Source organism: Lissotriton helveticus, chromosome 9 (assembly GCF_964261635.1).
Source record: "Lissotriton helveticus chromosome 9, aLisHel1.1, whole genome shotgun sequence".
In the NCBI taxonomy this organism is placed as follows: domain Eukaryota; kingdom Metazoa; phylum Chordata; class Amphibia; order Caudata; family Salamandridae; genus Lissotriton; species Lissotriton helveticus.
Window position 1 is genome coordinate 928,111,539 of NC_136070.1, and position 24,538 is coordinate 928,136,076.

Here is a 24,538-nt window from a genome sequence, read left to right on the forward strand (position 1 = left end):
AATACAATAAAACCAGTTGTTATGCATGAAGGGTGTGCCTGAAACAGGTCCAATCAATGTGACAAAACTTTGTACCGAATGAGGCCCATCGATGACTTTCACAATGTCTTTGACATGGATGTTGTTCTGCTCAGAATCCAGGGCTACTGCAAACCGGTTGTCCTTCTTCCTGGTCACAGCCTGGTGCTTTGTTGTGACCACTTTCCCATGCATATTTAGAATCTGTGGGGTGAGGTGGAGAGCATTACATCAGGTCTAAATAGGCCAATAATTCGCAATGCTGCCATCGCCGAGTACTCACCTGAAAAGTCTCTCTCTCCAGACGAACAATCACCCCCACTGTCTGCGGATCAAGCTGCACCAACTCTCCCCACTCATGCTGACCACCGACGTCCACCCCAGATGCGGTCTCCGAGCACAACTGCAAGTCCCGAGGTAGTACCTTCAACTGAAGAATTAGAAGCAAAAAGATTTTCATATTACAGATCATGAAAGGATTTAATAAGGAAAAAGTCTTGACATCAAGTGATTTTTAATCATGGGAGTCTATAGTTTTGGAATGGGGCCGGAAGCGATGGGTTAGATAAGCCAGCACGCATTATTCTTACAGCAACCAAGCATTGATTAAGACCAGGATGGTTGTGGTGTAGAAAGAAACGAGCCAGTGGTCATCTCCCTAGAATTGCCCCCCACATATCCCATAAAGGCCACAGACGGCAAGCTGAGGGTCTACTGTACAACTCTGCCCTGCTGCTGTCAGACTACAACCAAGAGCACTACAGCCCTTTTCATTTCATCACATCGGTATATGTTCGCATATATGGAGTGGTACACGGTAAATCAGGCCACTAACATATGGTGCACTGCAAGTGGAACTGGAATATAGTATCAGGAGTGGAAAGGAGTTTCAGCACAAGAGGATCATTTCGAAGTGATGGGGATGGTAAGCAGAGTTCAAAGTGGAGGCATTCAGGTGTGGCGAGAGCAGGGCAGGTCCTCGGCAGGGGAAGGGATGATTTAATATCCAAAGGGTTCTGTGGATTGCAGAGAAAGCTGATGCACCCATAATCAGTAGACCATACACTTAATGATGGACTCAATTGATTTAACAGCAGTTGGTCTATAATGTATTAGTGTTGGATCCCTTAGACGGATTTCCTTCTTTATTTGCCCAAAGGAGGATACATCTCCCGTCATTTGCTGACACCCTACTTACCTAATTGCTGCGTTTGTCGAGTTATAATAACTATGCGCTGAGATTCGGCATGATTTAACTCCAGATAAATACTAAAGGATTATTTAAAAGTTCTCAACAATAAAGCGCTTACCGAGTCTTTGTTTCTTTTCCATTTGCACAGCAATACTTTTAACTGAGAGACCAGACTTGAGAATTTGAAAACGATTAGAACACATGAGGCAAGCCTCTCTTGTCTGACGCCACATATTAATTAGCTGGCTCTTCTAAATAAGTTGTTGGTAATCTACCCCGCTGGAGCTCCTTTCCTCATTTGCGACCTGTAACCAGGACGTTACCTAGCAACTAAGAGTTGTTTGAAGAGGAGATTTGCAATTTATTTTTAGTGTATAAATCGCATTCTAGAGCATATTTCTTAGGGACTCATCACAATATGGCAGCTCAAGGATGTATCACTTCAGCCACCCCAGACCAGTATTCATTCCATGGTCTTCCCTGCCAATTAGCTTCAGCAACAGAGACAAAGGGTTTGCCTTGGTTTAAAAAGATCTGCCATCCTATCAGCAAGGAACGTGCTTTAACGCTGCCATTTGTAGTAAACAAAATCAAAATTATTTGTTTCAACTAGCTTGAGATTTAGACTGTCTGAAGATGCTACAATCTCTAACACTGGCTCTTTTTTGTCTTTTTATAATTCTTGTATTGCTTAAACCTTGAAATTTGGCACACAATGCCCATCTATTAAAATAAGGGTATGCGATCTTACTGAACTGCAGGTTCCATCTCCATCACTATGTTCAAAGCATCTCTTTGTGTACTACTTCATGTGTTTCCTTATCAGCTGCATCTGCCACTTGTCCAGTAACCATGCATATTACAATATTCAGTGAAGAAGCCCAAAAACTCTTGAATTTGGTGCATCAACATGCAGACCAAGGTTAAATCTAGCAATTTTGGTTCAGCTTTGGGATTACATGATTATTCCCCTAAACATGGGTCCTTCATGTTAAGTGAGCTAAGCCACCATTTGATTTTCAGCTAGGATTAACATATAAACGAATACTAGAGCATCATCAACATAGCAGTAAAGCCAAATGTGTGAATGTGGGGGTGGAACAAGGTTGACCCATGTGGAACTCAGCCGGATTCATCGCATTTGGTGCATACGGTTTCAACCTTTTGTTCTTAAAAGTAATGCATATTTCACAACACTGGAGCACTTCAAGCCTGGTAGAATTGTCTGTGTCCATATAATTAAAACAAATATTCTGCTTAGTTATTAGTGTACTGTATAATAATGGCAGTTATTAGTTTTGTGCCCTTTTTAAATATTTCCATTTCTTAAGTATTTTGTTGGAGAGGACAATAAAAAGGATGTCCATCAGAGTATACTGAAATATTGTAGACTGAAGGAGTGGGGAAAACTCATGCAACACACAGGAAAGGTGGGGGGTGGTACGCAGGTGGGCCATGTCGTCGATTAGAGCTGTGCAAAAAGAAAGATGTAAAACCTACAGTCTCTTACCTCATGCATTGTGAGATCTGAAAATAATATGACAAAGTTTTCCTCCACTCGCACAATAAGCCCTGTGTCCCCCTCATAGCGTCCAGCAATCACTTTCACATGGTCTCCCATTTTGAAGTATTTCCGCAACTCCTGGGCTGGAAACTCCAGGATATCCTGCAGAGGACACAAACTGGGGATGAGACTCAAAAGAGCAGCGTTCAAACTGAAATTTGCATGTAATTCACACACAATCCTTGCATTTGACATCAGATTACCCTGACACGTCGCTCCTGACAGTTCTTACTCTTCACCCCACTTTCTCCTCACTAAAACTTTACAAGCTAATGTTGGGCACAATCTGCGTACATGCAAGAGAGGCAAATAATGAAGCTTTGCTTCTCGCACAGATCTAAGAGTCAAGAAAAGGCTTGTAAGTGGGATAACAGGGATGTCCTGCTAGTGCCCCATCTGAAGGAACACTATAGCACGATACGGAAAACGTACATGGAAGGATGGCACTTAAGTGTGGCGATTCATTAAGACAGGTAAATAAGCATAGGAGGTACCGCAATCTACTCATCATGATCCATGAAGTCACCACCACCTTTACCAACTCTACAGGTGAATACAGAGCATCAAGTCCCATGCTCATTCACCCGCTGGGCCTCTCTGCTCAGTTAACACAATGCCCACTGAGACGGGGTTCCTTTTAGTGAAGTTATTAAGAACACATCATTTCACACGCACCCCTATAACAATTGCTACTAGACTAAGAGCTCCTGTTTACTACTGCCCTATACCCTTGGACTCATGCTGCTGACCAAGCTCAAGGACAACACATGTTAACTGATTTTGCGGCTATTTGATACATCCTTTAGGACTTTAAAAGTGTATGCACTTATGTGCTAGATATGATGGGAGTTTTTAACTATGAACGTATCCTGGTGTATGTTTTTAACATTAGCTTTAATGCGTTATGTTTTTATCAATTTTACTGTGTGACTTTTATGCAATGGAAATATTGCAAATAAAGTTTGACTTGATAATACAGTGTATCATGCAATACGTCAGTGAAAAACCCCTTTACCTTTAGGTCCTCGTGCTTGGGCATGATGGTAATCTTATTGCCATCAACACTTAAAATTCTACCCTGGAGATTGATCAATTCTCCTTCGCAGACTTCCACATTGTCTCCCGGCTGCAGTGTGTGTTCGCGTTCCTTCCCTACAGCAACGAAAACACAAACATCAGAACATTCTTGCCCCACAAGCACAATGTACAGTGATATTTCTTTTCCCCAAGACTACAGAAGACCTGCTCCATTGAGGAATAAGAATGCAGTATGAAGAGAAAAGGGCGGCTAAAGTTGCATGACCCCTCTACCATGAGAAATTGATTGGCAGCTTTAGATACAAGTATGAAGCATTTCAGTCGAAGCGGCACTGGAAAACCACAGCGATATGTACACAAAGATCGGCAGATCCGACTGCTTCTACACTTTTGCAATCTTACATGCAGGGGGATGGACGGTGTGCTTTAATGCCGCAGAATGCGGAGGGAATGAATGCTCGTTGTGCCCTGTCGAACTTCCACAACCGAAGGGGCATGTTTACACAATCTTCTGTTGGAACTCGGTCCAAGGACCATCTTTTATACATCTGCCTGGAGATCACTTCTTTGCCCATGTGAAGCGGACTTTGCAAGCATGGCTGTTCCCAACCACCGCATCCTCTCCCGAAATACTCAACAAGAAGCCAACGGCTGGCTAGGAGGAAGCGCATGCAAGTCAATAGGGAATTGTGCAAGGAGCCTTCTGTGATTGACACTAAATGGGGGTAAGAAGAGGCCTACCAGAGTTCACTGGCGGCCTACTGGCAATGACAAGAAAACTTGTGGGAGGAGTGAATCCTCCTGGGGGAGACACACCTCTACTAAAGAAACCTACAGCCGACCCCTCTGATCTCAATAATTACCGTCCCATTACCAATATTCCGACTCTTGCCAAATTGTTGGAAAAATGCGCACAAACTCAATTGACTAAACACATTAATCAGTTTGATCTACTCAACCCTCATCAATCAGGCTTCAGAGCGGACCACAGTACAGAAACTGCTATGACTCACATAATTGACGACGCCCTTCAAATCCTAGATCAAAACGATACCTGCCTCCTTATCCTTCTTGATCTCTCTTCTGCATTCGACACCGTCAAACATGAGAACTTACTCGATCTATTAAACACTAGAATGGGTATATCTGGAACTGTGCTCAAGTGGTTCACGTCCTTTCTACACAACAGATCGCAGAAATTCAAGAGTAACAACTTGATGTCTTCTCCAATACCGGTATCGCTAGGCGTCCCACAAGGATCCTCCCTATCCCCAACTTTGTTTAACCTAGTTATGGAACCTCTCACCACCTTGCTACAAGCATCCAATGTTCACTTCCACATGTACGCCGATGACACCCAACTCTATCTCAAATTACAATCACCCAAAGACATTATGCTCTTGAATTCAACGATCAGAAGCACCCAATCATGGCTGGCCGCTAATCATCTCAAACTCAATGCTCTTAAAACAGAGTTCCTCTTGATCTCACCTCCTGCGAAGATCACTACCACTCAAATCTGGCTTAAACACCTAACCGCACTCAATGTTCATCCCACCATCGTGGACTCAGCAAAATCTCTAGGCATAACACTTGACACCAACCTCAACATGCAGGAACACATCAACAAAGCAACTAAGGGTGCGAACTACCAGATCAATACCTTAAGGAAACTCAAACCCTTCCTTCCAGCCAAAGATTTCCAAACTGCGGTACAAGCTCTAGTCATCCCTCGAATAGATTACGGCAGCATCGCCCTCTGCGGTCTCCCCCTAACTACCACGGCACCCATAAGAGCTTCTCTAAACGCCGCAGCGAGACTCATCACTGGATCAAAAAAAACACTCACACATTTCCCCTGACCTGAAAGCCCTGAACTGGCTGCCTTTTGAAGCCAGAATACATCTGAAAATCGACTGCATGACGCACAAGGCTGTCCACCTGAGCTCACCCGGATACCTCGCCCAGAAGGTGACGATTTCTGGGGGCACCAGAAACACTAGAGGCACAAACAATCTCTTGCTAAAGCCCCAAAGATTCCGCAAGGAAAAAACGTATAAACGCTCCTTCTCAGGAATGGCACCCAGGATCTGGAACTCTCTCCCCCCTGAAATCAGGCTCATCTCCTCTACCATACTTTTTAAGAAAGAAGTAAAAGCTATCCTCATGGCTAAATACACTTGAATTACTGCTGGGGATGATATTTACAGACGCTGTACCATTCAGTCCTACTGATCTTTTTTTGCATTTTTGTATGACTCGTGTTATTGACCTACCTGATTGTGTATACGCTATCACTTATTTGTACTTGTATCATTATTGATGTATCTGGCTGACTATGCTCCCACATGTACCTTCCCCACCCCAATTGTTATTTACTCACACGTTGTACCTTTCGTCTGTAAAGCGCTCTGATATCTGCAAAGATCTTGTTCGCGCTATATAAAACTTTTAAAATAAAAAAAAAAAAAAAAAATAGTAGGAAACAGTAGAAGCAACACATTAACTAGGGTCAAAGCGTGAGCTGATTGAGATGAATAGAGACCGGCCTGCTAGAGATGAGTGGAGAGGGAGTTGAGCACCTAGGAGCCCGTACAACTTGCATGGTTGTATGGGCTCCTAGGTGCTCAAGTATGAGCCATATGGGTGTCTCAGGCTGCCTGACTGTTTGCTGTGTACGGAAGGAGAAGCACAGAAGGCCAAAACAGGCATGTTTGGCTGTGTAGTTTAGGTATGATGAGAACTTGGGAGGGGGGGTGGGGGACACGTTGCAAGGACGAAAGAGCACAATTTGTGGCCAATTGTTGCTCTGGAAATCAAGTGGCTTTGTGTAGAATTCAAGAACTGAAATATTGCTATGGTCGATTGAGAATTGAAAGGAGGGGAAACGTGGGTCCTGAATTAGATCTTTGTAGACGAGTGCTCAGACACCACGGTGACAGATATCCATCCGCAAACATCTAAATACCATTTTATCCTATGGGATTTATATTTCAGCAGACGGGATATCTGTCACCATTATGACGGAGTAACCCGTCGGCCGAGATCCAAGTCAATCAATCAGCCAATTTTCGGTAGAGCCTTTGCCTAGTAGTGTAATGATGTTTACCTGCCAAAAAAAAGTGGCCTGCCATTTTTCAAAACAGGAGGGCGTAGCTGAGGTTGGAGGAGGTGGTTCAGTTGTTTTGAACAAGCGATCACCTCTTGTGATGTGCTCTTTTAATTTTAAGTTAGTGTTGTTGCTGTGTAAATCTATTGGCATACAGTGACTGAAGTTGGTACATTTTGAACTTCATTTGCCTCGTTCAGTGACCTGTAGTTTAAAGAAATGTCATACATTTTTAGGAATCAGAAGTGAAGGGAGAGCACTGTGACGTTTAAAGTAGCAGTGTCTTCGGCTGATGTAACAATGAACTCAAGTGTGAAGTAAATGTTGTTTGTGATAATGTCCTGATTATGTTCAGAAGGGAATGTGAAACTGTGCATTTGGCGTATGTCTGTGCTTCATCGGCAGATAAACTGTGCTCTGTCAACAGGCTTCTCACTGTCTCTGCTTGGAAGGGGAGTTATGAGGTTTTGGATTTGTTTGTGTTATCTGGGGCCCAATGTGGGTAACATTGTTCACATGGAACTCATGTTAGAGAAAAATGTAAATATGACAAATTACCTGTCTTGAATTAAACTAAGTCACAGCTTTGATAATAGGACAGAAGATACCAGTCATCAATCAATCAATTTCAAAACAAACAGAGCAACCAGTCCGGTATAGTTAAGTTGAATCCATCTGGATTGAAATTTTATTTTAGACTTGAACAGTAACACAATGCAAAAGCAAAATTGCGCAGTAAAGTGAACGGTAAAGGAGTTTTGTGAGAAGCCCCAAGTGGAAAACCATAACTAAAGGAGAAGGTGGTGACAAAATATGTGAGAGTCAGTAGTACATTGGTATTTACAAGACAACCTAATTTGTACATCACATGAGCCAACACTGGGCAGTTCCCACAGCGTGAGGTTTAAGGTACAAGGTCTATCTATATTGATGTGAACGGAGTTTCCACCCTATGCGGGGTAAGAGGGCCTCTTCAGCACTGGGGAGGACCTGGGCAGTGGTTATTCTATTAAATGTTGTTTGGATGCAGGAGGTTGCTCCAGGAGGCCGCAAGAATCAATCCTATGCTATACTGGTTGTTCTATATTTGTTTTTAAAAATGACTGATTTGCAACTGGTATCTTCTGTCCTATTATCAAAGTTGTGACCTAGATTAAATCAAGACAGGACATTTCTGCCATATTTGCATTTTTGTCTAACATGAGCTCCACGTGAACGCCTGTTCCAGGTTTATGCTGGATACCCATGTTCACATGGACATTTTGGGATACTCTCGTAATTCTTAACTGTGAGTAATATCGTAGTATATGCGGATTGGTTTGTAATCCATTTTATCTATTGTGGATGGGCCAATAAGGTGTGTGGAGTTTCTCTTGGGTGATAGTGATATAACAGTCTCTGAAGATGGGAGCGGTGTCATAACTTGAGTTAGCATGTGCCTTCTGTGCTTAGCATTAAGGGAGGAGTAGTGTTACTATTTTTTCAACACTTTTTAATTGATTTTAAAGGTGGTCTCCAATCTTTCATCCTGGTTACCCTCCCTTCTCTCCCCTTTCCTAAGTCTTGTTATTTTTGGGCTGTGTGATGTCGCAGAGTGCTTTGATGCCATACAGGAGGAGTGGATAAATGATCTGTATGTCTTATTACTTGTCAGGAGTGATGTGCTATTAGGCGACTGTGAGCAACTGGAGAAAGAAGTATTTTGTCACTTCTGTTGTACCCTCTGGAACTATGAGAGAGGACTGTTTTAAATCTGCGCTTGGATGACTTTATAATCATCAATTCGTTAGACACTCAATATATGACTACATGACTAACTCGCCCAATCTTTTGTTGCTTGAACTGCATTTTTCAAAGCATCTCTGAAGATGCAGTTCATAATGGAGGTTCTTGCTTGGTGGTCAGGAGGCAGGAATTAACTAAGGATGCGAGAGGATGAGTTTCAGAACAGACAGCAGTTAGGGCTGCAGGAAGGAGTTTGAGAGTATAGTTTCTACCTATGACCTCTTACTGGGTAAAGAATTTGTAAGGACGCCCTCCATTCCCCAGGGATTTCTATAGAGGTTAGATGCAAATATTGCAAGTTACAACTCTACGGAAAAGGGCAACAGACTACTGGCATGTGCAGTAGTCTCCCAGCCACTGACAAAACGAAAAGGGTTACTTCCAAGTGGGAGTAGTTATGCAGCTTGAAGAATTTTCTGGATTCACATGCTGTGCATTATCCCGCTTTCTAGTGGTTGGGTCTGAAATTGTTGGTCTTTAAGCTTTTTTTAAACCTTTTTTTAGGGGTTGGACTAAAGTCAATCATTTGGTTTTTCGTCCCTCCTCTTATGATGTCATACACATGCCCGGAAATTCTGATGCAGCTGCCATCTTTAGATACTTTTTTCCCCATGATATGAGTTACTATTGTTATGGCTTATTTCAGCAAATGCACCTCGTATAGGAAGGGGGATTTGTTGCACAGGAATCGCGAAAATTCTTCAAGCTGCAAAATTACTTCAACTGGTAGGTAACCTTTCCGTTTAGAAATGTGAATGCTTTCTGGATTCACGTTGTGCACTGCTTTCATAGCTGTATCTTTTTCTCTTGGAAAGCTGGGATTGTTAGTGTGTATTTGCAAACAAGAGTTTTAACACTTTATCCCTCCGGAGCCTCGTTAATAGAAGCACCCCTTTTTTCTTGTTGAATGGACCCTTAGCCTCTCTTCCAGTATAACACCCTAGGTTTTTTAGCAGTCGTGAGCTCACAATAGTCTTTGCTTGCTTGTGAAAAGGAGATGAAAAATTACTCAATTTACCAGATTGGTTTTGTCCTTTGCAAGTAATACTTTTTATGTATTTATTTATTAAAGTTTTGTATAGCGCTAGCTGGACCAGAGGGGTATCAGAGCGCTTCACAACGAGTACAAAGGCATCAGACATACATTGAGGACGGAAAACATGGCAAGGGGCACAGGGGCGCGTACAGTCTGTACAATAGCAGCCAAGCGCAAAACATGGCGGAAAGTCATAAGCAAGTCAACCAGCTCTGAGGTCACAGAGATAATGGAACTTCAAAGTCCAGGTGGAGTTCTAGTATGCTCCAGAACGCTCGAGGAAGAGGACTTTGAGTAACTTCTTGAATTTCGGGAAGGATGCGGTCATTCTGATGTGAGGGGGGATGGAGTTCCAAATCTTGGGAGCATTACCCGCAAAGGATTTGCTAGATGTTGTGTGTTTCTGGGATTTCAGAGGAATGAGTAGGAGCGTGTTGGAGCTTCTGAGGTTTCTAGACTGACCGGCCCTTTTGAGCTTGTTGGCCAGGTATTCAGGTTTGTCTGTATGCAGGGCTTTGTGTGTGAGGCAGGCTGTACGGAAGCTGGCTCGTTGGTCAATAGGGAGCCACTTCAGATCCTTAAGAGCTGGGGTGATGTGCTCATATTTCTTTATTCCTGTGACCATTCTTGCTGCGACGTTTAGGGTAGAGGTCAGAGGTCCCAGGTGCGATTTGGCTGTTCCAGTCAGAGTAGCAATGCCGTAGTCAATTCTGGAGAGTACCAGAGCCTGTGTGGCCTGTTTCAGGTCTTTCGTGGGGAGGAATGGTTTCAATTTGTAGAGAAGTTTCAGGTTCAGGAAAGCACTTTTGGCAGTTTTTGAGATGTGTTCTTTCATGTCCAGTTTGGGGTCAAGGGTGATCCCTAGGGATTTTATGGAGTTCGATGGAACAAGAGGGACGTTCAGGGCATTTAAGGCTTTGAGCCATTCTAGAATTTGGGGGTTTTCATCTTTGTTTGAGAGGAGGAGCACTTCTGTTTTTTCTTCATTGAGTTTGAGGTGGTTGGATGAGAGCCAGAGTTGAACTTCGGTAAGTGTGTGGTTCAGTCTATGGATGTCTGTGATCGACGTGGTTTCCAGATAGAGTTGTGTGTGTCGTCCGCATAGAGGTGGAAGGGGATGTTGGCTTTCCTTAGAATTGAGGTGAGGGGCTCCATGTAGATGTTGAAGAGTTGTGGAGAGAGTACTGACCCTCGAGGGACTCCTCTACTGATGGGAAGAATGTCAGAGTCACAGCTTTTAATTTTGATTCTTTGTGTGCGGTTGTTGAGAAAGGAGGAGAACCATTTGAGGACAGTCTTTTCCAGGCCCGCTCTCTTGGAGGACATTGAGTAGCAGGGCATGATCAACTGTGTCAAATGCAGCCGATAGGTCTAAAAGGATGAGAAGGCTGCATTGGTTGGAGTCGAGCGACATGTGTAGATCGTCCAGGACATTAAGGATTGCGGTTTCTGTACTGCAGCCTTTTCTAAACCCAGATTGGTATGGGTCGAGAAGATTAGTGTTCTCTAAGTGCTGGGATAGCTGAGACCACACATCTTTCCAGGATTTTAGATAAGAGTGGAAGGTTCGAAACTGGTCTGAAGTTGTTCATATCCTGGGGGTCAAGGCCCGTTTTCTTTAGTAGTGGTGTGACTTGACCTATTTTAAGGCAGTCAGGGATGGAGCCCTCGCTCAGAGAGCTGTTGATGATCTTGGCCCAGATAGGGGCTAGAGTGAGCTTCAGGTCTTTGGTCAATCTCGGGGGAAGCTGATCAAGGGAGTGGGTTGAGGGTTTGGCGGTGGCTATTTGATTGCTTATCAGTTCGACCTGGATGGGTTGGAAGGAGGACCAGCGAGTGGTTGTGGTTGCTGGTCTGAAGTGGGGAGTTGCAGAGGGGAGGGAGGAGGGCATAGTGCAGAGTGATCGATCAATTTTGGCAATTTTTTCGTTGAAGAAGCTGGCAAAGTCGTCACATTGGGATTTGGACGTCACCATGTTGTCTGTCACAGGAATGGATATTTGGTTCCTGATGATGTTAAAGAGTTCTTTGGGGCGGTTTTTAGCATTGTCAAGGGCCGAACAAAAGAAGGACAACTTTTTGTTCTTGATATGGGTATAGTAGATTTTGCGGGCTGCCTTGAGTTGGTCCCGGTTGGGGGAGGAGGGGTTGGACCTCGAGGTTCTTTCCAGGGATCTTAGGTGACTTCTTTCTTCATTAATGTCGGTGGAGAACCAAGATCTGGAGGGGATGCTTCTTTGTTTTTTTAGTTTCCTCGGAGCCAGCTGATCTAGGACGAGCTCCAGGTTGGAGTGATAAAGTGAGGTGAGTTCCGTGGTTGAGAGGAGTTCCGTTGAGTTCGGAAGGAGTGAGCTAAGACCCTTTTCTAGCTTGTCAGGGGGGACTCTCGATAAGTTTCTGATCCATTTGGGGGAGGATTGAGTGGGAGGGACGGAGAGTGCCGAATGATTGATATGAAAGAGGATGGCGTGATGGTCTGACCAGTCCACTGGGATGATGTGGTCAATTGAAATTGTCTTTCTATCCGCAATGATTACATCCAGGGTTGCTCCTCTGTGGTGGGTTTCCTCTGTGCAGTGCTGGGTCATGTCATGGTCTTGTAGAAGGGTGGTGAGAGATTGGATGAGCGGGTTTTTTGTTACATTCCATCTTAGGTTGAGGTCGCCCGGAATTATTCTGAAGTCGCTGTTGAGAGCGGTTTGAGTGATCAGATCAGTCAGCTGAGCGCCAAATTCGGAGGAGTTGCCCGGGGGATGGTAGAGGAGAATGCATTGAAGTGGAGGGTGGTGAGGTGAGTTGAGGTTGACTGAAAGGCATTCAAAGGAGTTGTATATGACGGAGGGAGATTCAGTGATGGAGAGGTCACTTTGGTGGATAATAGCAATTCCGCCACCTTTATGTACGGGCCTGTCTTTGTGTATGATTGAGAAACCGGGCGGCACCAGCGTGTCCATGATGGGGATGGATAGAGTGTTTAGCCATGTTTCAGTGATGAAGGCTACATCCAGGTCGTGGGAGAGAATGGTTTTGGCTATTTCTGTTGCATGTTTGACGGCGGATCGGCAATTGATGAGCATACAGTTGATTGTGGGGTCAGCATTCGAGATAGAAGTAGCTCTGGGTAAGGAGGAGTGATAGGATGGTGGTCTCGCAGCTTTTCGGAGGGCCGGGTCCCTCCCCACTCCAGTGATGACTTGAATTGAGGAGAAGGGTGAGTGGTAAGGGGGAATTGCTTGGGCCGGCTGGTTAGGAGGGGTTTCATAGGAGGCGATGAGGGAGCTCACTTCCTGTGGCGAAAGGGAGGGAACAATTCTTCTAGGACTGTCAACTCGTGACTCAGTCCTGGGTTTGGAGAGAAGAGGCCGGGAGCCTGTGGGGGGCAAGCACCCAATGTGAGTAAGAGAGTCAGTCCTAGAGGGAGACGGCTGGAGGTGGGGAAGTGGAACGTCCGGGGAGGGAAGCTGGAGTTTCTCTAGGGAGGATAGGGTTTCCTTCAGGCCAGAGATCAGAGTAGCGATCTGGGCTTCTAGAAAGTCCAGGCGTTGCGTCAGTTTAAGTGCTGGGGAGGAGGGGGGCGGGTGGGTGAAGTTGGGCTTGGCGTGGGAGGGGTAATGGGGCAGGGCGTTGGATTGGGGTGGGGGACGGGGGGGCCCAGGTCCAAGTTAGAGTTCGGTTGAGGGAGGACTAGAGGGGGAGAGGGGGTTTGGGGCGAGTTACTGTTGAGAGGAATGACAAGAGAGGGAGGCACGGAGTTGTCTTTAGGGTACTTTTGAGCGAGGGCAGGGTGGGGGAGGGGCTACGGGCGAGTTACTATTAGGGGGGATAGTCGGGGTGGGAGGATCTGGTTCGTGTTTCGAGTTCGAATGGGCGGGGGATAGGGAGGGAGGGGGGTTGCGGTCCCTTTGGAGGAGGTGGTTGTCTTCACTAAGGGGGCCGGTGTGAGCAGGAGGAGTGAGTGTTCGTGCAGGGGGCTGTGACTCGTGGACGACGGGGGGGCTGGGATCTCTATGAGAAGGAGACTGAGAACCTGTGGTGGTGTGGGAGACGTGGGGGGGGGAAGGAAGTCGGAAGGGTGGGAGGGGTGGGAGGGGTGGGGGAGTTCTGGAAGTTTGGGTGAAGGGGGAGGAGGTTAGGGGATGTAGGAGAGAGGGGAGTGGGGCTGGGTGGGACGGATGACTGGAGACGTGATTAAGTGCGAGGGGAAGGGATTATTGGGGTGAATGGAGCATGCTCTGCGGGTTAGAAGTTTGGCAAGAGTCATAGGGGGTGGCGGGGCGCGGCTGTTGAGGGTAGTGAGCCGTGGCCGTCTTAAGAGTGTGGAAGAGGGACTCGAAGAACTCTAGGTTGTCGTCTTAATACCTATCTGTGTGTCTAACATCCAGTGTATGTAAGGCTCTCTCAGTCTGCAACTTGGGTTGTGGAAAGAAGATCACAGCAACTTGTGATAGGACTTTTGGTAGAAACTGTGGATTTGTTCTCCTCATTACATTATCCTTGTGGATTTGTAGATATGGTTCCGGTGCTGTACGCGTCTGTATTTCACTATCTTTAATGATGTAATGGCACTTAAGAAAGCTGTTTTTAATGTTAGGTATTTGAGTTTGGAGTTCCACATGAGTTCAAACTGTGTTTGAGTTAGTTGAAACAGCCTGGAGATTTAGGTTCCATGTAGGTGTGGATGCTGCCCTCGGGCATGCAATACTCTTCGCTACTTCCAGGAAACATTTTTATTATGGTGTGGTGAAGAAGCATCTGCAATTGCTAACCTTGTACACACCACTATGGCTAAGTGAACCTACACTGAGTCACAAGAGAGCTTTTTGTGTAGCAAATGCGTAAGGTACCTGTTCACTGTAGGGTCTTGTGTTCAGCCTCTACCTGATCTCTGTAGTGTCTTGTATCCAGCCTCTACCAAGGCCCTTCCTGTCACATCAACGTGTTCCACTTGTCCGTATATCACTTCCTTGTGGTTGGTCTCCTTGCATTCTTAAGTATCTACCTGGCTCTTGCTGGGACAAATTATATGTCCTCAGGAATCATGCTGCCGAGCTCAGGGTAGCTGGTTCTGGACAGAATACTTGTCCATCCTGTGTTGCTTATAGGTCCTGATGTGTCGGAAACGTTATGACCTGGTACTGCGACATTTCCATTATGTCTGAGAACCAGGTCAGTCTTGCCCACTGAGGGGCTATTAGGATTAACATCCTGTGTGCCTCCATGCATTTTTGTATCACATGTGGTATGATGGGTATAGGTAAAAAAGCATACCTAAAAACCCCTTGCCAATTTTATCAGCAGGGCACTCCCTAATGATTATTAGTGGTGAAATCAAGAGCTGAAACTTGAGATTTTGCAGCTTACAAACAATTCTATGTGTGGAGTGCCAATCCTTTGAAAGATACCCTTCACCACCCTTTCTTTTAGCTCTTACTCGTGTGTGGCACTTGTCTGTCTGCTAAGATTGCTGCTTCTATGTAGAGTCCCCAAGTTGGAGTATCACAACCAGCGTTATATTCCGTTCTAGAGACAATTTCCATGCATCCTGTGCTAGTTCGGAAAGCGTGTGATATCTTGTTCCCTCCAGTTCGTTAAGGAAGGAAATTGTGGTCATGTTGTCTGTTTGACTGACTGACTATCCCTCCATGCGTGTCCAGAATGCTTTCAGTGCTAAGATGACAGTCCTTAGTTCCAACCAATTTATATGCTATACTGACTATTTCGGTTTCCACAGTCCCCAGATATTCGCTTTTCCCATTTGGGCACTCCACCCCATATGCGAAGCGTCTGCTGTAATGGTTGCTGAGAGAGTCGATCATTTTAACGGTCTGCACACTGTAATTGTATTCGTATTCCACCACTGCATCTCTCACTGTACTCTGTTGGTGATAACCACAAGATAGTCCCAACTCCTGGTTGACTGTGACCATTGTTGTTTAAGACACTCCTGTTGTGGTCTTATGTGCAGCTTCTCCTAGAATACAGAAGGAACGCAGATGCCATCATGCTCATCATCTTTCCCGCCATTCTCATCGCCAGGTGCTGACCATTTACTAGAGGCAGCCTTGCTCTACTCTTGCCTGGACCCTTTGTTACTGGAAATGCTTTGGTCTTTTCTGGGTTCAGGATTGCTACTACAAAACCTTTTTTCCCTTTCTGGCCTCCATCACAAGAAACCCCCTCGGACACGCTGCAACCCCACGGACAAAAATGTTAGGGTCAGAAAGGTGACTCACCTGAGCAGTAAGGGACACGTCCACCACCCCGAACGACCAAAGGAGAAAGAGAGAAGACGAGCAAAACAATAAACCCCGCCCACCGCCGCATGACGATCGCAAGGGGGCGGATGAGTAAAAATCGCGGGAACGCGCACGAATCTGCTCCGGCAATGACGGACAGATCGCTCTTCCAATGGCTAGCCTCCATTTATGGAGCGCAATGGAAGAGAAGGCGGGACCAAAGCCAGTACTGTTCTAACATTAGATTTCGCCTGCGCAAACACTGCTGCGCAGCAGACGCCAGGCGAAACCTAAAAAGCTATACAATTAAGATCAAAATACATTCTAACAGGTAATAAATGTACCAAAATTATTTGACTAGCAAAATTGATTAAAATCCAAGTAATAAGTATTAAAAATAACATTTTCAGCGTGGAAAAAAAGTGCAATTTGTAAAAAACGGGAAACACATAGAAGCAGAAGTATTTAAAAATTAGCATTCAGGGTTCTTAGTCTAATTCTCCATGCCCATCTCAGAAATTTAGCCAGACCACAAGCATAGAGGTCCCGTGCATCGGATCTTAAGATGCGCAGCGCAACAGAGTGGCTGCGAGTGCCCAGCTCTTTACAGAGTGGTTTGAGCCAGTGTTCGCTGGGAACTTTGTAGGCTGGACAAGCGAACATGACGTGCGCGATTGACTCAAGGGTGGCCTCACAGTTCGGGCAGGAAGCTAGTGTTTGATAGGGAGGCTTCCATTGCTCAGTCAGCTCTCGTGTGAGGAGTGAACCTACCCTGAACTCAAAATACAGAGCTCTGTCGTATGGTTTTTGTATGACATCTAGGTAAGGTTCAAAGCGAGTAAGGTGCTTGTGTTGCATAAACTCCTCTGTCAGCCTACCTATTTTGGGATTAAGGAGACCCTTCTTACTGACCCAAGACCAGTACGCCTTCTTAAGTTCTGCCTTTGGTGGAGCGATTCTATTTAACCATGCCTCTTTAAGATCAAGATCATGCAGAAGTGTTTTAAAATCCTTTAACCATTTGATCTTATGCCACCCATCCATACTCATTACTTCGCTTAGCACCGCTGCATATTTTGACAATTCTGGTGTCCGCCCCAAGCGGGCCCACAACAGAAGGGGGCGAAGTCCTGCTAAATCTCTGAATGAGTGGCACCCTAGGTCTTCCAGTAAAGGCTTAGTGGGGGTCCTCTGGGGGAGCATCATTAGCTCTTTTAACAATGTATTTTCTGATCTCACAATTTGGTCCGAGTTGGTAAAACCCCAGAGTTCGGCACCATAAAGGGCCAAACTCACTCCTCTAGCCTTATAGATAGCAATAGCGGGGGCAATAGGTCTGCTTGTTGAAGAGCGATGCTTTAAGTATTGCCCCCGCTACCCTTTTGTGATTCAGGAGCATTTTTTGCATAGGAGTGCTCCAGAGCAAGGAATCGGTAATGCGAATGCCCAGGTAATCGAATGTAGTAACCCTCTCTAGTGGGACACAATTTAGTACAGGTGGGGTCCTAAGTGTTTTTGGGCGGTTTATAACTAAGTACTTTGTTTTCGTGGAGTTGATAACCAGCCCTCTATTGGTACAGAATGATTGGAAGCTATCCAAGAGACTCTGCAGGCTCTTCGGGGTCTTTGAGATGAGGAGGGTGTCGTCAGCGAACAGGAGGGTGGGAATTTTTTCGCCCGCCAGGGCTGGAGCATCAGATTGTATTTGTTGTAGATATTCGACCACCCCATTCATACAAAGAGAATAGAGTGGGAGATAATACGCAGCCCTGGTGGACGCCCCTGTTCACTGGTATTCGAGCAGTGTTCTGCCCTTGGGAGCCCCATCTCACTTGAGCATAGTTGCCTTCATGGAGGCGAACCAGCATGTTTAAGATGTTCCTAGGGACCCCCTGCTCAGCTAGCACCTGCCACAGGTGCCCACAAGGCACCAGGTCAAAGGCAGTCTTTAGGTCGATGAATGCGAGATAAAGACTGCCTTTGCTTATCTGGACCACCTTCCAGTAGAGGAGGAGTAGCCTGAACACCTGTTCAATTGTCCCGGTGCCTGCCCTAAAGCCTGCTTGGTAATCGGAGAGGACCCTGTTTTCATCTGCCCATGCCAAGATCCTCTCCAGCACCACCCTCCCAACGACCTTTTGGACTGAATCAATCAAGCTTATTGGGCTATAGTTGGCAGGGTCGTCCCTGGCCCCCTCTTTAAAAATATGGACGACCTTGGCACCCTTCCAGGAATCGGGAACAGGGGAGCCGTTATCGATGGCGTTAATTAAGATGGTAATAAATTTTGCCCATTTTACGCGGTCTACACGAAGGAGATCCCCGGGGAGGCCATCGGGACCCGCTGCCTTTGCTGGAACGATACGCCGAATGGCGGTTTCCACTTCCAGTTCAGAGAAAGGATGTCTATTTGGTTCCCCAGAGCCTATTCTAAAATCGATGGCTGGGCTTTCCCACAAAACTTCCTCTGCATTAGAATAGAGTTTCAGGAAGTGGTCACACCAACTCAAATAAATTAAGAAAAGAAGATAAATGCATTTACCAGAGAGATTGGTACCACTATCTATAATGCTTGGTAGAGTTTGCAGCAGATTAAAAACAGCGTGGTAGCCCCATGAGAACAATTATCGGGCCTGGCTCCTGATCACATTGTCAAAGCACTATTATTCACTGCCAAATCCCCAGACACCATGAGATGTTTATATATAAATCTTGACCTTTTGAATAAAAAATAAATAAACAGACCATAAAAACTCAGTTTCAAATAGAAATACACATACAATACATACACATTTACGAGGACATTTCTTTTTCCGTTACAAATTGCCAGAACCACATAAGGGGTGGGTTGTCGTATTATTCCTCTTTCTGTGATGTCATTTGGGGTGGGGGGAGGGGCAGGTCTCATTAGGTTTCTTCGGATGACATCAATTTTGTTAATCAGTCACCCACCCAAACGGACAGTGCTATTTATGTTTTTTTTAAACAAAACTGTAGTCACTGAAATGTATTAGGGGGAAACTATGCACTTGACTTTTTTAGTATTGGATGAAGAACCATGTGTAACAAACAGTTTCCAACTGTGCTTTCCACCAAGGTTAGAGTAAAATATGCAAGAACGTAAAGCCTTACCTGTGGTTTCTGTTACAACTTCCAAATCAATTCCTTCAGGTTGGTCTTCAAACTTCTCCAGCTCAGATAGGGTAGGCTTCACTCCTTCAGTGATCTGAAGCACATATGGTACACAAAGTGTGCAGTTAGGTCCTGGCAATGTAGAACCCTTTCATCGACATTAAATGGGTCAAATGTTTATACTCACAACAGCAGACATGGCAAAGCTCTTGAACAAGAAACCTTTGCGGCTGTAACGATTGACCTCAAAAATAAGGAAATCTCCATCAGAGGTGACCTCTCCACCGAGGGACCTGAGTGTAAAAAGGATAGGTGTGTCACTAGGGGTGCAAAAAACCCAACTCTGGAAGCAAATGGTAAGACACTACAGGTTTTATTTCCCATCCATACTTGATTATTTTTTTCCAGATAAAGATTATTGACTCATGTATTTGTATTTATTTAGTGCTCACACCAGTCTGAACACATTTTTACTTAGATTCTATAGTTATCCCTAGAATAGCATGAAATCATTTGTGGAATGAGAATTCAGGGTATTGGAACAATTACCTGCAACTTTCAGACCAAAGTCACAGCCCATTTGCATGTGACAATGAATTAATCCTTTCAAACAAGGAACTGTGCAATGCTAGGTGAAGGTGGGGTACGTTGCAACTGTGGAATAGGCAAACACAATCTTGGTCGGTAATCTTATTGGGCCCTATTGTTTGATCCGGAGCATATCACTTTTTTCTATAGACACCCTATGTTGCTCAGGAAAGGGAGGTTCAACATTTTGTATGCAACTAATCCCTAAGCAGGTTTATACAAGAAAAAAAAACCCGCAAGTAGGCCCAATCAAGCTATGCTCTTGGGAGATGGAACTACTGATTCTTCTGCGGTACATCCACTTACATTTTACTCTATTGATAATTACATTCCAATAAGTGCTTAAGACTGTACTCTCCAGACAACACCTCACTAGGGTACAAGAAATCTCCACCTTCAAGACGCACAAGTTAATAGTATTGGCACTGACGTTTACAGATGGACACTGGCTATTCAACATTTATGCCTACTTGTTGCTTGCATAATAATGTTTAAATAAGCGAGTGAGCTGATGAACAAAGAAGGTGAGCTAATCTTTAAAGTATCATTTTGCCATAATATGACATTTTCAGCACACATTTCCAGTCAAGTGTGATATATGCCTGCCTGTTATTCTGCTGTGTAGGAAGCTGGCTCTTTATGTGATATAGCAATAATCTGATATACTGTGTAGAGTGTCCAGGGGTTCCCTTATGAGTGGACAAGGGTTTGCTAAGCAATTCCCAAAGTACTCTATTATTGGGTTGTGTGGTAAAACAGCCTTAGGCTTAACACAGAGGAGTGCAAGACATTTGCAAATACACACAATGGTTAATAAATGACACAGCAATTTATAAAAATAGCAAGTATCCTTACATATGTTTGCGCATCAGAGGAAAAGGGTTCAGGTAAGTAGGTTTTTACATATAAATTCTTTTCACTTTAAAATGTGGATACAGTGCAATTTATGAGTTCTGCAATTTTATCCTATGGAAGGAAGAACAAGTTCTGCAAACAGGTATAGTACAGTGACTTACACTATCAATCTCCAGGAGTTAAGGTAAGTGGTGGGCAAGGTCCATAGCAGCACCAGCAGTACACCGCAGGGTGCTAAAAAGCACAGTTAGCCTAATGTATTTCAATGGAGATTGGACACTGCGGAAAAAAGCTGAAGGCTCAGGCCAGGAGGCCAGTTGGGCTGAACCAGCAAAGGGGTTCAAGGCTTGCAATGCTCAGGGACAGGGGGACACCTTTGGTCCTCTTCTCCAAAGCCCAGGGGCGACGGGTGCAGGGGTGTCCTTAGGCGTTTGGTTTTTCGTTGCCAGAGCAGTCATGATTGAGGGGGCCTGCGTGCAGAGGCTGCAGGCAACGTTGGGGAGTCCACGAGGGGCACACCCACGAGGGACTTGAGCTCTGGAGGGCTGGGGGACCGTGTTGACACAGTTGACACACTTCAACTCGGGCCACAGACAAGGGGTGCACGAGTGACTTCGGGTGTCGGGTTTTGGCCGTTCCAGAGGCATCAGAGTCTTCTGGTTTGGAGTTTCCTCAGAACAGTTCTGCTGCTCACAGGAGGTTTTGGGTCTTTTTCAAAGGCAGGCAGTCCTCCCAGGTATCTGGAGTCAACAGCTGAAGGACGAGTAGACTTTAGCACAGTTTTCGACGAAGGATGCAGACAGGTCGGCAGGGTTGGTACCAGGTCAGCTGCTTCTTCTCCCTCTGCTTTTGCAGCTCTTTGGTGTCCTCTCTTTTCCCAGGTCGTCAGGATCTGCTTCTCTGGTGACAGGCACTCCCCTAAATATTGAATTTAGGGGTGTTAGGGGAGTGTGGGGTAGTAACCAATGGGCTACTGACCCTTGGGGTCACTATGTGCCCAATATGGCCACTTCCTGTGCTTCGCTACTGTTCGAAGAGCCAGGTCTTGAGGAGTCTTCTGACGCCGAGTAGGTCTTCGGTCTGCCGTAGGTGGGTAGGAAGGGTGTTCCAGGCCTTGGCGGCGAGGTCGAGGCTGGCGGAGCGGAGCTGGCGGGTCGGGGTGTGGAAGCTGAGTCTGCTGTTCAGGTAGGCTGGTCCGGCGTTGTGGAGTGCTTTGTGTGCGTGGGTGAGGAGTTTGATTTCGGAGTGCTTCCAGCTTTCCGGGAATGTCGCTGTCTCGAAGGAGATGTTGATGATCTTCCGTAGTTGGGGTGCGATGGCTGCGTCTGCCTTGTTGAATATGTGGTGTGGGCACGGGTCTGTCGGTGATCCTGAGTGGATGGAGTTCATGACCTTGCGTGTCTCAACGTCGCGGACGTTGGACCAGGTGGTCAGGCGGTTGGCGCTGTTGGTGTTCGGGAGAGGGGTGGAGTCTGGCGTGGTTGGGTCGGTCGTGGTGTTGAAGCTTTCGTGGTTGTCGGCGATCTTGCGGTGGAAGAAGATGGCCAGTGAGTCGCACAGTTCCTGTGAGGGTGGGATGTCGTTGGTGTTGGCGCTGGGGTTGGAGAGTTCTTTTACGATGCGGAAGAGCGATTTGCTGTCGTGTGCGTTGTTATTCAGGCGGTCTTTGAAGGAGGATCTCTTGGCTGATCTGATGAGGTGGTGGTGTCTGCGGGTGGCGTCCTTGAGGGCTCCGTGGTTGTCCGGTGTGCGTTCGTGGAGACATTTCTTCTCCAGTTTCGGCGTGCGCGCTTGGAGGCCAGGAGCTCGTCGGTGAACCAACCAGGTGGCTCTCTTGCTGGCGTGGTTGTTGGAGGGTTTCTTCAGTGGGGCGAGTGTTGGCACAGTCGTTGATCCACTGTCTGAGGTTGCGGGCTGCGGCGTCTGGGTTGGTGGGGTCGGTGGGTGGGTTCTGGGAGAGGGAGTTGATCAGCTGATCTTCGGTGACTTTGCACCAGCAGCGGCGAGACAGCTGTTGGGTGCGATGGTGCGTGGTTGGTTTTTTGAAGGTGAAGTGAATGCAGCGGTGGTCGGTCCAGTGGGGTTCGGTGGTGTGGTTGAAGGTGACGTGGGTGCTTGTGGAGAAGACGGCGTCCAGCATGTGGCCGGCGGTGTGAGTGGGCGCGGTGACGAGTTGTCTGAGGCCGAGGTTGGCGAGGTTGTCGATCAGCGTGGAGGAGTTGGCGTCGTTGTTGTTCTCGAGGTGGACGTTCAGGTCCCCGAGGAGGATGTATTCCGTGGAGGCGAGAGCGTGGGTGCTGGCGAGGTCGGCGATGGAGTCGCTGAAGCGGGCCCAGGGTCCAGGGGGTCTGTAGATGAGAGTTCCTCTGAGGGTGGTGTTGGGGTCGGTGTGGATCCAGAAGTGCAGGTGTTTGGCTGTGTTGAGGGTGTCGTCTGCGTGGGTGGTGACCTTGAGGGTGGACTTGTGGACGATGGCTATTGCTCCTCCGATGCCGTTGGCGTGGTCTCTGCGGGTGATCTTGTATCTGCCTGGGATGGCCACGGCGATGTCTTGTGCAGAGGAGTCGTTCCACCACGTCTCGGTCAGGAAGGCTACGTCCGGGCCTGTGATGTCGAGCAGGTCCCAGAGCTCGATGGCTTGTTTGCGTGTGGAGCGGGTGTTGAGGAGTATGCAGCGGAGGTGGTTGGGTGTGGTTCTTGGTGGTTTGATGGTTCTGTCACAGGTGAATCTGCAGTTGCGGCAGGAGAAGGGTCCGTGGGTGTGTTTCGGGGTGGCCTGGTTGCAGCGTTGGTCTCGGCCGGTGTTGAGAGCGTGGAGGGAGTCGACGTCGTAGCTGAGTCTGGGTCGGGTGCAGTGGGGGGCACGGCGGCCAGGGGTACTGGCGCTGGGCGCGGTCCAGGCGCAGACGGGCTTGCCTTTGGTGCTGTCCGGCTGGGTTCAGTGCGCGGTTATTTTCCTAGGTAATGCGAATTACGTTTTGTGGTCTTCGTTGATTAAGATGGACCCAATTTGGGTGACCTCGCCTCCTTGGAGGTGGGCTCGGCTGGTCGGTTCTCCTCCAAAGTTGGTTGGTTCTGGACAGCTCACTGAATCCGATGGCTTGGCGGATTACAGGCAACATTGGAAAATCATAGGGCTTTGGGAGGCAAGCGGAGGTTCTCCCCTCTAAGGCCTGGGCAGATAGTATGATCAAACGATACAAGTCCACCTGGGGGAGTTGGATGGGTTGAGGCTGGCAACAGGATGTGTATCCTATGGTTGCAAACATAGTTCAGGTCGCCAAATTAGTTGTCCATGCCTGTTGGTGGACAAAATGGCATACAGGTCGGTAAATTCTTTCTGTTTAGATATATAGGCAGGGCATGCCCCAATTGGCCGTGCGCCCCTGTATGAGAAGGTTACTTCGAGAAGTCCGTCTCTCCCAACCCATGAAACCCAGGTACTCTACTCTTTGGGACGTTAACTAGGTCTTTAATCTCTTTTTACCCTGGCAATCCAACAGGTTTTGTCATGGAAGGAGATGTCTGAAAAATTGGCCATGCTTTTGTGCTTTGTGTCCCTGCAGAAGCGTCTCGGATGTATGAGCTCTCAACATTACAGGTAGGTTATTTACGCCAGAGGGGGTTTCCTTCCCAGTAACTAGGTGTACTAAATCCAATTCCAGAGTATTTTTTTTAATTTTTTTTATTTTAGGAGTTTTATATAGCGCTAGCTGGACCCGAGGGTATCAAAGCGTTTTACAACATGTACAGTCAGATGCAGTTATACGGTACAGATATTATGATGGTCCATGGAGGATCGAGCTGCGTATAGTTCAGATAGGAGCGCGGGCAGGCGTAGGGCGGGTAGGGTGACAATCCTTCTGGACCAGCGTCTAGTTCGATTCTATACTTAGTCAGGTCGGAGAGACCGTGAGGTTTTCTGGGTCCACTTCAAAGTTCGCCGTCAAGATAATATGAAAAGATGGAGAACCGTGACAGGAGC

The 24,538-nt window shown here is 46.5% G+C and overlaps 1 protein-coding gene across 3 annotated transcripts in view; it reads right to left on the bottom strand.

The window, feature by feature from the left end:
• SUPT5H (SPT5 homolog, DSIF elongation factor subunit) overlaps window positions 1-24,538 on the bottom strand; it is a 387,057-nt gene that overhangs the window by 37,560 nt on the left and 324,959 nt on the right. For all 3 annotated transcript variants that reach the window (XM_078661137.1, XM_078661136.1, XM_078661135.1), the window contains 6 exons: window positions 19,298-19,403; window positions 19,111-19,204; window positions 3,790-3,926; window positions 2,721-2,876; window positions 302-448; window positions 76-222 (listed from right to left, as the gene is read on the bottom strand). In XM_078661137.1, the coding sequence (XP_078517263.1) occupies window positions 76-222; window positions 302-448; window positions 2,721-2,876; window positions 3,790-3,926; window positions 19,111-19,204; window positions 19,298-19,403 (787 nt within the window). The remainder of the gene's footprint in view (window positions 1-75; window positions 223-301; window positions 449-2,720; window positions 2,877-3,789; window positions 3,927-19,110; window positions 19,205-19,297; window positions 19,404-24,538) is intronic.